General features: G+C 41.1%; 1 protein-coding gene across 1 annotated transcript in view; it reads left to right on the forward strand.

Annotated features, from left to right (window-relative positions):
• LOC128684662 (uncharacterized) overlaps positions 1-16,346 on the forward strand; it is a 180,293-nt gene that overhangs the window by 128,154 nt on the left and 35,793 nt on the right. The window contains exon 5 of the mRNA XM_070080407.1: positions 7,951-8,130. Within this exon, the coding sequence (XP_069936508.1) occupies positions 7,951-8,130 (180 nt within the window). The remainder of the gene's footprint in view (positions 1-7,950; positions 8,131-16,346) is intronic.

Here is a 16,346-nt window from a genome sequence, read left to right on the forward strand (position 1 = left end):
GCCCAAGATTGGTTCCAGGCGCTAGAGGGATGTATCGTGTAGGATTGATGACACAAATTAAAGTTCTAACACGTAAGAGCGACCGTGAAAACACCAGAAAACCCGGATATTACTGTGAAAAGGACTTTAAAACGGAGCTCAAATTAGGAGAAATGTTTGATTTTTGCCAATATTCAAGTGTAAACAGATGATGTCATTGTCCAATAAATGTCCAACTAGCCATTCTAATATACAGTCATGAGTGGGTTGATGTTATTTACACAATTATTACAATATTGCAGTAGTCTGCATAACAGTAAATTTTTTTTTTGTTTGAATAAAAACTGAAAATAGAAAGCAAGAGTAATATCAGAGGGGCCTGGAGACATGACTGATGAACAAAGAAAATGTTTTTTTAGAACCAGGAATGTCTACATTGTTCATTCTAGACACTATTTTGAAACTGGCATACTTTTTAATTTGCATGAAATTGGCCAAATTGCCAGTTTCTGACCTCTTTATTGGGTAGTTGGAATCATTAAATGGGCAGTTTCTTGTACTAAATCGATAGAATAAATGGAGTTCTAAACAAATAGTTATGAGTTTGGTCGACTGGTACAATGGAACTAGCCAAAAACAGGGCTCAAAGTGGACAAAATTGCTGATTCATAAATATTGCCGAGGTCACTAACTTTGCGAGAGTAATTCCATAAGTTTTCCATCAAATTTTGATGTCATTACCATTGGGAAAACATTCTCTATAATTTTATAAAAAATAATTTTTTCTTTTTTAAATATTTTGTGACATCAGGAGACACCTGAGGATTTGTGGTTGTGACAGTCAAATGGTTAACCCTTTGAGGGTCCACAGGTCCTCTCAGAGACTCGTTCTCATGGTCGGCCAAATTTAAAAAAAAAAATTTACCATCAATACTTACCGAGATATGGAGGCATGAAGTTGATGAAAAAGGGGGACAATGTGGCAACATCGCCGACTGTCGTCTCCCGGTATTCTTTTATTTACTTTCTTATGTACTAATTTCTATTATTTTTTAATTTTTCTTTTTCCAAGTAACTTTTATGGCCTGTGAGACCAATATGATCAGTATTTTGTAAGCTTTTTTTCTTTTTTCAATACTACACAATAAGTGCGCAAACACTGTTGCCATTGTTTTGTTTATAAAAAAATATTTACACAAACGAACGTTATGAAATGTTGTTTATTACTATTTTTCTATATTTTATATACACATTTACAGTCACAGGGAATGTTTCTAGAAGTTCTGCAGCCTGTGGAAGTCTTTGAAACATTGTGTCATGCACAGTGGTGTTTTACACTCCTCACACATAAAATGAGTGTCTCTGCATTGTTGTGGGCGTTTCCTTGTATGTGCACAGACATAACACCTCTTCTGAGTCTTTTTCTTGAAAGCAGTAGCAGGAAGTTTTACTAGCAAGTGATCACCATGCTTCAGACGAGAAGGTAGTTTTTGATCATTTGGTTGGCGGTCTATTGCAGGTGTTGTTCCTTGGTATTTGAATACTATTTGTCTGATGACAGACAAACAGAATTCGCTGTATTGTGGTTTGTTTCTGGTCCTCATCTATACATATTATAAGCATTGAGCATGGAAATGTCCAGAAGATGAAAAAAGAGTTTTATGTACCACTTATAACTCTTGTGAACGCAATCAGCAAACCCAATCTGCATGTCACATTTGTCCACTGAACGCATATTGGAGGTGTAATCAATCACAGCTGCAGGTTTTAGAATGGGTTCATTGCTCTCTCTATGCTGTTTACCTGGAGACCTGGAGTTTACCTGGAGAGAGTTCCGGGGGTCAACGCCCCTGCGGCCCGGTCTGTGACCAGGCCTCCTGGTGGATCAGAGCCTGATCAACCAGGCTGTTGCTGCTGGCTGCACGCAAACCAACATACGCGCCACAGCCCAGCTGGTCAGGAACCGATTTTAGGTGCTTGTCCAGTGCCAGCTTGAAGACTGCCAGGGGTCTGTTGGTAATCCCCTTTATGTATGCTGGGAGGCAGTTGAACAGTCTCAGGCCCCTGACACTTATTGTATGGTCTCTTAATGTGCTAGTGACACCCCTGCTTTTCATTGGGGGGATGTTGCATTGTTTGCCAAGTCTTTTGCTTTCGTAGTGAGTGATTTTCGTGTGCAAGTTCGGTACTAGTCCCTCTAGGATTTTCCAGGTGTATATAATCATGTATCTCTCCCGCCTGCGTTCCAGGGAATACAGGTTTAGGAACCTCAAGCGCTCCCAGTAATTGAGGTGTTTTATCTCCGTTATGCGCGCCGTGAAGGTTCTCTGTACATTTTCTAGGTCAGCAATTTCACCTGCCTTGAAAGGTGCTGTTAGTGTGCAGCAATATTCCAGCCTAGATAGGACAAGTGGCCTGAAGAGTGTCATCATGGGCTTGGCCTCCCTAGTTTTGAAGGTTCTCATTATCCATCCTGTCATTTTTCTAGCAGATGCGATTGATACAATGTTATGGTCCTTGAAGGTGAGATCCTCCGACATGATCACTCCCAGTCTACCATTTCATTAGAGTGAACTGATGACAACAGTGTGACATCTCGTTTGCCATGCCACCAAAATGCCATGATGTCATTGGCAGCAAACGCCTGCACCTCACCTCTACGAGTGCCAGTGTTAAACCTGGGCATATGTTTCCACACACATCTCTCATGTTTACTTGCAAAAAATCACTGAGTGAGGGGCTTGTGTACCAGTTATCAGTATATAATATATGCCCCTTACCAAGGTATGGTTGTATCATTGTTCTAACCACATCACCAGAGATGCCCAATAACTTCCTGGTATTTTGCAATGTATAACTTCCAGTGTACACAATAATATCCAATACCAGACCACTGTAACAATCACAAAGCACAAACAACTTTATACCAAAGCGTTTCCTCTTACTTGGTATATACTGCTTGAAAGAGTCTTCCTTTGAACAGAATCAAAGACTCGTCAATTACAAGCTTCCTGATGGGATAAAAATACATATTGAATTTCTCTTTCAGATATACAAACACATGCCGAATCTTATATAACCTGTTGTTTCTGTCAGGCCTGGTTTTGTCTGAGAAGTGAAGCATACGTAACATTAGCACAAATCGATTCACTGGCATTATATCACTGAAACCTGGGGTTGCAATCAGGCGGTCTGTTGACCAGTATGATTTCACTTTGTGCTTATGCACATGTGGCATAAGCATTATTGTGGCAAAGAAATGATACATCTCAGCCACAGTTGCCTCCTTCCACTGGTGTAGATGTGATTTTGGTGAAAGTATTGTGTTTGCCATGGTGTACTCGTAGTATGTGTTGCTTTCCATGACAATACTTTCCATCAAGGGTTCGTCAAAGAATAACTCGAAACATTCCAGTTCATTGGCATTGTTCCCAAGTGTACAAGATGGCCGTATTCCACTTTGGCTGTCATCAAACTGGTGGGCATTTGGAACAATATTGACAGCTTCCTGCCAATCCCAGGTGCGGTCTGCTGGTGGGTACTGGACAATGACAGGTGGTTGTGGTTGTGGAGGTTGTGGTTGTGGAGGCTGGTGTGGTGGGTGGGTGGGGGATGGTGGCCTTTGTTGTAGATCAGCTGAGGCAGCGGCGTGGGTGGCATCATGGCCCACTGCTGGTGTCTCACGGCCATCACCACCACCACCATGCACATTTTCCATCCCAATTGCAACACTATCATCGTCATTTTCACTGTCTGTTCCTGTTGTATAGCCATGGGATGCACTCCGAGATGTACTCCTTCCCCTTGGAATAGCATATGGCACACTACCAGAGCGCATATATCATTGTATATACTGATGCTTCACTGGGGTTAGTTAGTTTAATATCTTTATTATGCACCCCATACCCATCCTGTGGGCGGTAGTCAAAAGATTACAAAGGTACATAATGGGTCCAGGGACTGGACCCCTTCACTGGGGAATATTCCACTTCACTATCACTACTGGAGCTGTTTTCAAGAGCTTGTAGTTCATAATTACTATCACTATCATCACAAATGCTCACATCTGAGTCTGGGATTTGGGAAAATAGGAGTTTCCTCTTTGATTCTGGTACAACTGAACGTGAACAAGACGGCCCAGCACCAGAGGTGGAAGGCTGAGGGTCGTCTGGGTTTTCCTCACTATTACTGATATTATGGTCATTAGTTTCGGTCAAAACCTCACCAAAACCTTGAAACTCATCTTCACTGGCACTTCCATCTGTATTAGAACTGTCACTGGGGAACAAAAGTGTCCCAATTCGCCGAGGAGTGAGGAACTTCTTACCGTGAGGCATGGTGGACATTGTGTACTAAGATGGCATTCCCACAATGCACCACTGGGTCCCAGATTTTTTTTTCTGCCATGTACACCGACCACACAGACCCATTCTCTCACATCTAGGCCTACCAGCCTTTTCCCATGAGATTTGACGGTTAGAATTTATGCGTACTAGTACGTCAAAAACCCCTGCACGTAAGCCATACTAGTACAGTGGTCCCTCGTTTTTCGTAATTAATCCGTTCCTGGAGCCATTACTATAAATGAAATTTACGATTTACAAATCAATTTTCCCCATAAGAAATGATGTAAATACAATTAATCCGTTCCTGACACACAGAAGTATTAAAACAAAAATTTTTTTAACATGAAATGTACATGTAGTACATAAACAATACAATGGGAAATGATGAATGAAACATTAACAGCATAACACTTACTTTATTGGAGATTCTTCTTAGTGTATGGGAGACTGGAGGAGGAGAGAGAGTGGATTGTTTATAGTTTGGAAGGGGAATCCCCTTCTATCAACACCTCAGGTATCATTTGCTTTTCTGGGGTTGTTTCTCTTCTCTGTTTCTTAATGCCACTAGGACCACCTTGAGAGTCACTGGAGTCCTGTCTCACAAAATAACTGTGGAGAGAGCTCTGTTTCTGGCGCTTCTTTAACACTTCCCTAAAATGGCCCAAGACTTTGTCACTGTACATGTTGCCAACCTGGCTTGCAACAACCTTGTTAGGGTGATGTTTCTCCATAAAGCTTTCCATCTTACCCCACATAGTAAAAATCTCTTTAATTTCTGAAGAAGGCACCTTCTTCCATCTCTCTTCCTCCTCCTCTGCAGCAAGATTCTGAGCTGCGATGTGTTGCTCTTCCTGCTGAAGCTCTTGCAGCTCCTCAGTGGTGAGCTCTTCATTGTGGTCTTCCACCAATTCTTCCACATCCTCCAAACTCACATCCAACCCAATGGAACTCCCAAGTGCCACAATTGATTTTACAACAGACATAGGCTCATTAGGGTCAGTCCCAAATCCTTCAAAATCCCTCTTGTCGACACAATCTGGCCACAATTTTCTCCAGGCAGAGTTCAAAGTCCTGGTAGTCACTCCCTCCCAAGCCATACCTATAAGGGTTATGCAGTGGAGGATGCTGAAGTGTTCTCTCCAAAATTCCCTTAGGGTCAAGTGAGTGTCTGTGGTCACAGTCAAGCACCTGTGAAACATTGCTTTTGTGTAGAGTTTTTTAAAGTTTGCAATAACCTGCTGGTCCATGGGTTGGAGGAGAGGAGTGGTATTCGGGGGCAAGAACTTTACTGTGATGAACCCAAACTCCTCGAAAATTAGGTCATCCAAGTTTGGAGGATGAGCAGGTGCATTGTCCATTACTAGCAGGCACTTGAGATCCAATTTCTTTTCCAGGAGATACTCCTTCACACTAGGGCCAAACACTTCATTGAACCGCTCGACGAAAATTTCCCTCGTGACCCATGCCTTACTATTAGATTTCCAAAACACACACAATTTACTCTTCATAACATTGTTTTTCCTGAACACTCTGGGATTTTCAGAATGGTACACTAGTAATGGCTTCACTTTGAAATCCCCACTAGCATTAGCACAGAACATTAGCGTCAGCCTGTCTTTCATAGGCTTGTGTCCTGGCATTGCCTTTTCCTCTTGTGTAATGAAGGTCCTCTTTGGCATTTTCTTCCAAAAGAGGCCTGTTTTGTCACAATTGAACACTTGTTCAGGTTTCAGTCCTTCAGCCTCTATGTACTCCTGGAATTCATGCACATATTTTTCAGCCGCCTTGTGGTCCGAACTGGCAGCCTCACCATGCCTTACCACACTGTGTATGCCAGTACGGTTCTTAAATCTCTCAAACCAGCCTTTGCTGGCCTTAAATTCACTCACTTCACCACTATTTGCAGGCAATTTCTTTACCAAATCTTCATGCAGCTGCCTAGCCTTTTCACAAATAATCGAAGTCATAAGAGTATCTCCTGCTAATTGTTTCTCATTTATCCACACCAATAATAACTTCTCAACCTCTTCCAGTACTGGTGATCTCATTTTTGTCAGCATGTAGTTACTCCCTTTGCAACAACAGCATCCTTTATTTCCTTTTTCTTGGCCACTATGGAACATAAGGTTGTGTATGGTTTCTTATACATCCTGGACAGTTTGACCACACTTGTACCACTTTCATATTGTTCAATGATGGTTTTCCTAAATTCAATCATATTTCTCACCTTCTTTACCACAGGCTTGGCACTAGGAGCTTTCTTTAGAGCCATGGTAGCTTATTTAGTACTTGCAAGCACTAAAATAAATGGAATATTATGAAATATTTCGCTGGAGCACGTGAGGGGACCTTCGCTCACTGGTAAACAATGCCAGACTGGCTGCCGCCCCGGCTCACGCCATGGGTACGCATCCCAGACGAACTATGACTCGCAAGTCCACCTATGAAAAGCAAGTCCATGTTTATATGAAAATACCCCCTATGATTGGCGAATTTTACAATTGCCGGGAACTACGAAAAGCGGGGGACCACTGTACGTCCGAAACCCTCAAAGGGTTAAAGATTAAAGACATTTTGCAAAGTGGGGCGAAGTGCAAACATTTGTGGAGGAACATCACCCTATCCCTCTCCCCTCCTCCCGTCTTCCATACACCAAAAAGAGTCTTCAATAAAGGTAAGTGTGATGTTAAATGATCTTTTATACATTTTATTATTGCTTTATATTGATTTCTCATTCCTTTATGTATGTAAATCTATATTAATCCAAGCCATACCCCGGCCGGGATTGAACCCATGGTCAGAGAGTCTCAAAACTCCAGCCCGTCGCGTTAGCCACTAGACCAGCTAGCCACAATAAGATTCTTATTGTGGCTAGCTGGTCTAGTGGCTAACGCGACGGGCTGGAGTTTTGAGACTCTCTGACCGCGGGTTCAATCCCGGCCGGGGTATGGTTTGTTTGCAATCGTGTCATTACGATTTTGTAAGTTATATTATTCCATAAAAAATTATTTTTGGGTGTCTGGAGCAGATTAATAGGATTTACATTATTTCTTATGAGAAAAATGGTTTCGATTCTCATGAATTTCGACTTTTGGTAGACTCTCTGGAACAGATTAATCACAAAAATCGAGGGTCAACCGTATCTGTAACTCTCACAATCATTAAACAATTGTGTACACTTTAGGTTTATAATGAAACTTGTAATTCCCCTCAAGTAAACTTGTTAAAGTCATGTAGTCTGAACTAATACAATATTCACTTATATTTTATTCATTGTAAACACACAAATTTACTCTGTATTGTTATTGCTTTATTAATCTTAAGTTTGGCCAAAATGTTCTGCATATATAGTGGCTTTAGTCATTCTCCTTTGTTCAAACACTATCATGCTGAAGCAAACATCATAACACTGTACACCTGTGATAATGGTGCTGGCACTGTATATGGGTGATAGTGATACTGGACACTTGTCATAATGGTGCTGACACTCTACATGATAGTGACACTATACACTTGTAATAATGATGCTGAGACTGCACATGGGTGATAATGGTAGAGATACTGTACACAGGTGATAATGGTAGTGACACTCTGAAGAGGTGATAATGGTGGTAACTGTCCACAGATTGATCATCTTCGTGAGATGAGTGAGAGCGTCAAGAGGCTGGTGGAGGCTGGCCTGGTGTTTGGTGTCCAGCAAGACCAAGATGACCTCCGCTACTCCAGGATAACTTTACAAGATGGCCAACTGTATCTCCACGTTCTCCAGCACCAACCACCACCCACCCACGCCCACACTATCCAGGTACTTTATTACACTACCACTCTTACTGTACCACCACACTCTCCAGGTACTTTATTACACTACCACTCTTACTGTACCACCACACTCTCCAGGTACTTTATTACACTACCACTCTTACTGTACCACCACACTCTCCAGGTACTTTATTACACTACCACTCTTACTGTACCACCACACTCTCCAGGTACTTTATTACACTACCACTCTTACTGTACCACCACACTCTCCAGGTACTTTATTACACTACCACTCTTACTGTACCACCACACTCTCCAGGTACTTTATTACACTACCACTCTTACTGTACCACCACACTCTCCAGGTACTTTATTACACTACCACTCTTACTGTACCACCACACTCACCAGGTACTTTATTACACTACCACTCTTACTGTACCACCACACTCTCCAGGTACTTTATTACACTACCACTCTTACTGTACCACCACACTCACCAGGTACTTTATTACACTACCACTCTTACTGTACCACCACACTCACCAGGTACTTTATTACACTACCATTCTTACTGTACCACCACACTCACCAGGTACTTTATTACACTACCATTCTTATTGTACCACCACACTCTCCAGGTATTTTATTTCACTACCACTCTTACTGTACCACCACCACTCTCCAGGTACTTTATTACACTACCACTCTTACTGAGCCACCACACTCTCCAGGTACTTTATTAGATTACCACTGTTGCTGTACCACCACACTCTCCTGGTACTTTATTACACTACCACTCTTACTGTACCACCACACTCTCCAAACTATTGTACCAGCACGTACCCACTTAAACCTACACTCTCCACTACTGTACCAGCACGTACCCACCTACACCCACACTCTCCACACTATTGTACGAGCACCTACCCACCTACAATTAACCCTTTGAGGGTTTTCGTCGTACTAGTACGTCTTACGCGTAGGGGTTTTTGTCGTACTAGTACGCATAAATTCTAGCGGCCTCAAATCTCACAGGAAAAGGCTGATAAGCCTAGATGTGAGAGAATGGGTCTGTGTGGTGGGTGTGCGCAGTAGGAAAAAAATCTGGGACCCAGTGGTGCATTGTGGGAATGCCATCATAGTACACAATTTCCACCGTGCCCTGTGGTAAGAAGTTCCTCACTCCTCGGCGAATTGGGACACTTTTGTTCCCCAGTGACAGTTCTAATACAGATGGAAGTGACAGTGAAGATGAGTTTCAAGGTTCTGGTGAGGTTTTGACCGAAACTAATGACCATAATATGGGTAATAGTGAGGAAAACCCAGACAACCCACAGCCTTCCACCTCTGGTGCTGGGCCGTCGTTCAGTTGTACCAGAATCAAAGAGGAAACTCCTATTTCCCAAAATCCCAGACTCAGATGTGAGCATTGGTGATGATAATGATAGTGATTATGAACTACAAGATCTTCAAACTTGTTCCAAGAATGGAGGAGGAGGAGGAGGAGGAGGCAGAGGAGGAGGAGGCAAGAGGAGGAGGAGGCAAGAGGAGGAGGAGGCAAGAGGAGGAGGAGGCAGAGGAGGAGGAGGAGGAGGAGGAGGAAGAAGAAGAGGAGGAGGAGGAGGAGGAAGAGGAGGAGGAGGAGGAGGAGGAGGAAGAAGAAGAATACGTAATGATAACAATAATACATAATAATAATACATAATAATAATAATAATAATAATAATAATAATAATAATAATACATAATAATAATAATAGGTAATAATAATAATATGTAATAATAAATGTTCACCCATGACAGTAACAAGATAAGGGGAGATAACATCTGATAAGTGCTGACGTTTGATGAGGGTAAATGAGGGTAGAGCTGATGCCAAAAGATGAGATGAACATCGCCCTCCCTTTGTTTTTGCTGGTATACTAACATTTCTGTCTGTCTATTTGCCTGTCTGTCAAGCTCCCTGTCTATCCATCTAGCTCTCTGTCTCAGAGAGCCACAAGACTGCGTCATCACTTTTACTCACATCTTCAAGCAGAGTATAGCACTTTGTCTGGGTTTCTTGGGTTATCCTAGGTAATTTATACCATGTATTCTTGTATTTATGTGTACCTGTGAGACAGAGATAGACAGACAGATAGAATGAGGGAGAAAGATAATTAGATAGAATGGAGGAGGGGAAGCAGCATCCGACCCCATTGTTTTGACAGGCCGAGGGGGAAAGAGTAATGAGCTAATATGTCACTTTGACAGCTGCGGACTCCTTGTAATTTACACTATGGACAAGGAGGAGAAGGAGTAGGGGGAAGAGGAAGAAGAGGAGGAGGAGGAAGAGGAGGAGGAGGAAGAGGAGGAGAAGGAAGAGGAAGAGTAGGAGGAAGAGGAATAAGAGGAAGAGGAGGAGGAAGAGGAATAGTACGAGGAAGATTAGGGGGAAGAGGAGGAAGAGGAAGAAGAGGAGGAGGAGGAAGAGTAGGAGGAAGAGGAAGAAGAGGAGGAGGAGGAAGAGGAGGAGGAGGAAGAGGAAGAGTAGGAGGAAGAGGAAGAGGAGGAAGAGGAAGAGTATGAGGAAGAGTAGGGGGAAGAGGAGGAAGAGGAAGAAGAGGAGGAGGAGGGTGGAACACTAGTACACTGGTACTGGTACACTAACATTTCTGTCTGTCTATTTGTCTGTCTGTCAAGCTCCCTGTCTATCTGTCTATCCGTCTAGCTCTCTGTCTCAGAGAGCCACAAGACTGTGTCATCATTTTTACTCACATCTTCAAGCAGAGTATAGCACTTTGTCTGGATTTCTTGGGTTATCCTAGGTAATTTATACTATGTATACTTGTATTTATGTGTACCTGTGAGACAGAGATAGATAGACAGATAGAAAGAGAGAGACAGATTGAAAGAGATAGAATGAGGGAGAAAGATAAAACACCATTGTGTATGACACCATGTTTCAGAGTTCCACAAGCTGCAGAACTAATAGGAATATGTTCAGTGACTGTATATTGGTATATATATTATAGAACAATAATAATAAACAATGTTTTGTATTGTTTGTTTTTGTAAACAAGTTTTGTAAACAATATATTGATAATTATGTTTGTGTGCTTATTGTGTTGTATACAACGAGTGTATATATGTACATTGCACCTTACTTTGGTCTCACAGGCCACATAAGTTATGTGAAAAAATAAAATAGTGAAAAAAACAACAAACCTTCAAATACAAGTAAACTAAAGTTTACCGGGTGAGCGGCAGTCGCCGCTGTTGCCATACGCGGCTCATTTTCTGCAAACTTCATGCATCCATATCTCCGTAAGTATTGATGGTAAATTTTTTTTGTTTATCCTATAATGTTTAGAAAAAAAAACTCTATTTTTTCATAAGAAAAAATAATTTTTTTTTTTTTTTGAAATTTGGCCGACCCTGAGAACGAGTTTCGGAGAGGGCCTGTCGACCCTCAAAGGGTTAAAGACATAGATGACAGCAAGGAAATGGGTGAGCTACTCAAGTCCCAGTATGACTCAGTTTTTAGCAAGCCACTAACCAGACTAAGAATCGAAGACCTAAATGAAGTTTTTATGAGAGTGCAACAGAATTTGGTAAACACAAGCCTATCTGATGTTATCCTGATGCCAAATGACTTTGAACAGGCGATAAATGACATGCCCATGCACTCTGTCCCAGGCCCAGACCCATGGAACTCTGTGTTCATCAAGAACTGCAAGAAGCCCCTATCACATGCTTTTAACCCTTTCAGGGTCCATAAGCCCTCTCAGTGACTTGTTCTCAGGGTACCCCAATTGAAAAAAAAAAAAAAATTATGAAAAGATAGAGAATTTTTTTCCGATCATAATGACACCAAAAGTATAAAATTTTATGAAAAACTTACGGAATTATGCTCCTGCATAAGTTAGTGGTCTTGACGATGTTTACACATCGGCGATTTTGCCCGTTTTGAGCCCTATTTTCGGCCAATTCCAATGTACTAGTCGACAAAAATCATAACTATTTTGCTAGAACTCCATTTTTTCTATCGAATGAGTACAAGAAACCACCAATTTACTGATTTCAACTATCCAATACAGTGGTCAGAATTTAGCAATTTTGCCAGTTTCACACAAATTTTGAAAGATGCCAATTTCCAAATAGGGTCCAGAAAAAACAAGAAAGACATTCCTGGCACTAAAATAACATTTCCTCTGTTCATTAGTCATGTCCCCAGGCCCCTCTTACATTTTTTCCACTTTGATTTTTTATTCTCACAAAAAAAATATGATTTACTGTTATGCAGACTACTGCATTAGTGTAGAAATGGTATAAATAATATCGGAGCACTTGAGAAAGAATATTATACTCACCAGTTGACTTGTATTGGACGCTTAGCATTATTTGTTTACTTTTGAACTTTGGAAAAACCGAACATTTCTGCTACTTTGAGCTCAATTTCAAGGTACTTTTCATTGTAAAACCAGTCAAAATCATCTCAATTTCTGTAATATGCATTCAATTCTATACAATGAGACCAGGAAAACTAGAATACAACAATAAATACCATACAAAAATATGGTGCAAAGTCGCTGTTTTAATCCAAAAACATGGTCGAAGTTTTTTTTTCTCATTACGCACTGTGTGTTGCAGGATTTTTTTTATACTATGCACACTGGCCACATAGACCCATTCTTTCATATGTAGGCCTACCAGCTTTCTCTCACTAGATTTGAAGGCGCTAGAATTTATGCGTACTAGTACGTCATGGATACTGGTGCATAAGCCGTACTAGTACATCCAAAACCCTGAAAGGGTTAGCATCCTATGGAGAGGGAGAATGGACACTGGGGTCATCCCACAGTTACTAAAAACAACAGACATAGCCCCATTCCTCAAAGGGGGCAGTAAAGCAATAGCAAAGAACTACAGACCAATAGCGCTAGCATCCCATATCATAAAAATTCTTTGAAAGGGTCTTAAGAAGCAAGATCGCTACCCATCTAGATACCCATCAATTACACAACCCAGAGTTTTGAGCAGGTCGCTCCTGTCTGTCCCAACTACTGGATCACTACGACAAAGTCCTGGATGCACTAGAAGACAAAAAGAATGCTGATGTAATATACACAGACTTTGCAAAAGCCTTCGACAAGTGTGACCTTGGTGTAACAGTGCACAAAATGCGTGCTAAAGGAATAACAGGAAAAGTTGGTAGATGGATCTATAATTTCCTGACAAATAGAAAACAAAGAGTAGTAGTCAACAGAGTAAAGTCTGAGGTGGCTAAGGTGATAAGCTCTGTTCCGCAAAGCATAGTACTCGCTCCCATCTTGTTCCTCATCCTCATATCAGACATAGACAGGGATATAAGCCACAGTGCCATGTCTTCCTTTGTAGATAACACCTGAATCTGCATGACAGTGTCTTCCATTGCAGACACTGCAAGGCTCCAGGTGGACATCGACCAAATCTTTCAATGGGCTGCAGAAAACAATATGAAGTTCAACGATGAGAAAATTCAATTATTCTGATATGGTAAATGTGAGGAAATTAAAACTTCATCAAAGTATAAAACAAATTCCAACCACACAATAGAGCAAAAAACTAATGTCAAAGATCTGGGAGTGATCATGTTGGAGGATCTCACCTTCAAGGACCATAACATTGTATCAGTTGCATCTACTAGAAAAATGACAGGATGGATAATGAGAACCTTCAAAACTAGGGATGCCAAGCCCATGACACTCTTCAGGTCACTTGTTCTATCTAGGCTGGAATATTGCTGCACACTAACAGCGCCTTTCAATTACCGGGAACAATTGAAGTTCCTGAACCTGTACTCCCTGGGATGCAGGCAGGAGAGATGCATGATTATGTACACCTGGAAAATCCTAGAGAGACTAGTACCAAACTTCCACACAAAAATCATTCCCTACGAAAGCAAAAGACTCGGCAGATGATGCAACATCCCCCAATGAAAAGCAGGGGTGCCACTAGCATGTTAAGAGTCAACACAATAAGTGTCAGGGTCCAAGACTGTTCAACTGCCTCCCAGTATACATAAGGGGGATTACAAATACACCCCTGTCTGTCTTCAAGCAGGCACTTTAAAAGCATCTAAAGTCTGTACCTGACCAGCCGGGCTGTGGTTCGTACATTGGATTGCATGCAGCCAGCAGTGACAGCCTAGTTGATCAGGCCCTGATTCACCATGAGGCCTGGTCAGAGACCAGGTTGTGGGGGCATTGACCCCTGGAACTCTCTCCAGGCAAACTTCAGGTTCCTTGAACAAAGGGCTGCAATAATGATGTGTTTCGTGCCCAAAAAAAAATGATCCAAGTGTGGTTGGATGTCCTGGGGTGTTATCCAATACCAGTAATGCTTTAAACATGATATTGCTGTCATTGCAATAGTTTTCAACAGCTGGGCAAAAACAACTTGAAAACAAGTCTTGGAAAAGAGCTTTAGTCATCCATGTTTTCCTATTTGACGGCCAAAGAACTGGAAGCAATCAATGGTTGTAGTCTCTCAGAGTGTGAGGATTTGGAGACTGATAAGCAAGCATTAGTTTCAGTACAGGTCTGCCATCACTAATCCGGCAATCAGTAATCTGCTTCCCTCAGTAATCAAGCAGTAATTTTGGCTAGCATAATTTCAAATTTCATCATTATACTGACTCAAATTTCATCATTTTGCTGACTCAGAAATTGTGCAGATGGTTGTAAGTCCAGAGCAGCAAACCAGTGGAGGAGAAAGCAGTGATGAAAATGAGGAAGATTTAGCAGAAAGTCTCTCCATTGACAAGTTACAGGTATTGTAGTTACCTGGCCATCGCTGTGCCACTGTGTTTTATCGTGTTTTTCACAGTCTCTCTTGCATAATAGAACTTTAAACTGTGCCAGTGAACTTATAAGATACATCCCTCCAGCGCTTGGAACTAATCTAGCAGAAAATAATATCTACTGAGCCGAAAAAGGAGAATCAGTGTGCAATAACAAACATTACCAGACTCTCAGAGAGGAACTTGAGGCCTAGAGTGATGGTGAAAATAATATTAGAACTTTTTTGTCAGAGGAAAGACAGTTTCCCTGATAATAGTATGTTATACATAGTGCTATAGTGTATACCACAGTGGTACCCTAGTAGTATATGGATAATAAAGGATATGGTGAAATTTAAAACTGAAGTGTTTAGGCCCAAAGAGACAGGTTCATATTGTAAACAGTTGCCAGCAGTCATCAAAACCTCCCACGTAGGTCTGCTATTGTACCTGACTTATAATTAGTGGTTCCAGGAAGTAAAACATTACTGTTGAAATACGAAGAGGTGCAAAATCTCAAGGAAATACGAAAGTGTACAGTTTTGTAGAAATATGATAAACAGTGTATAGCTGTTAGTACTGATTGTGATGGAGTGATGTAAACAGTGTGTGGTAAACCTGTAGTTAGCAGCAGTCGCTATATACACAACAAAAATCATTATTCCTCCAGTTATCTCCATATATTGAAGCCATCGGCTCCCAAACACGCAAGTTATACTTTCTGTATCAAACTGAACATATATTACTCTGTTTAATTTTTTTCCAGTAGTCCTTTTCATGAGCTAGTCAAATATCATTCAGTGAGCCTAATCTGGATCTGCCCGGATTCATCCAGCAACCGGATTCAAATGGATTCGTTGATAACAATGTATCCTGTGACTGGTCTCACTAACTGATGGTGTTCTACGTTGATAACAATGTATCCTGTGACTGGTCTCACTAACTGATGGTGCTCTACGTGCCCTATCAAACACTCAAACAAAACTACAACAAATAGATACAATACAGATAGATCTACTGTTAAGATGCTTATTAGGAAAAAGATATACAGTGATCCACTAGCCAGATTCTTCCAGATTCACTGGATTTGGGCAGATTAAAATGGTCTGTTTGAAATATTGCCAGATTTGGGCGGATTAAAATGGTTTTATTGAAAATAAAGCCGAACCAGAAGAACTGTACAAAAATTTAAATACAACGAATAGTTAAAATACAGATAGACAGATCTACTGTTAAGGTAATTATTAGAAAAAAATATACAGTGACTGGATTCTTCCAGTTCGTGGATTCGGAAGAATTCAAATAGATTTTGCTGGATTCAGGCAGATTCAAACACTTTTTGTGGAAATAAAGCCTGATTTGGGTGGATTCAAATGGTTTCATTGGAAATAAAGCCAAATCAGAAGAACTGCTAAAAAAATAAATAAAAATAAAGGCATTGTGGAATTATAGAC

This window comes from Cherax quadricarinatus, unplaced genomic scaffold, assembly GCF_038502225.1.
Source record: "Cherax quadricarinatus isolate ZL_2023a unplaced genomic scaffold, ASM3850222v1 Contig411, whole genome shotgun sequence".
Classification (NCBI taxonomy): Eukaryota; Metazoa; Arthropoda; class Malacostraca; order Decapoda; family Parastacidae; genus Cherax; species Cherax quadricarinatus.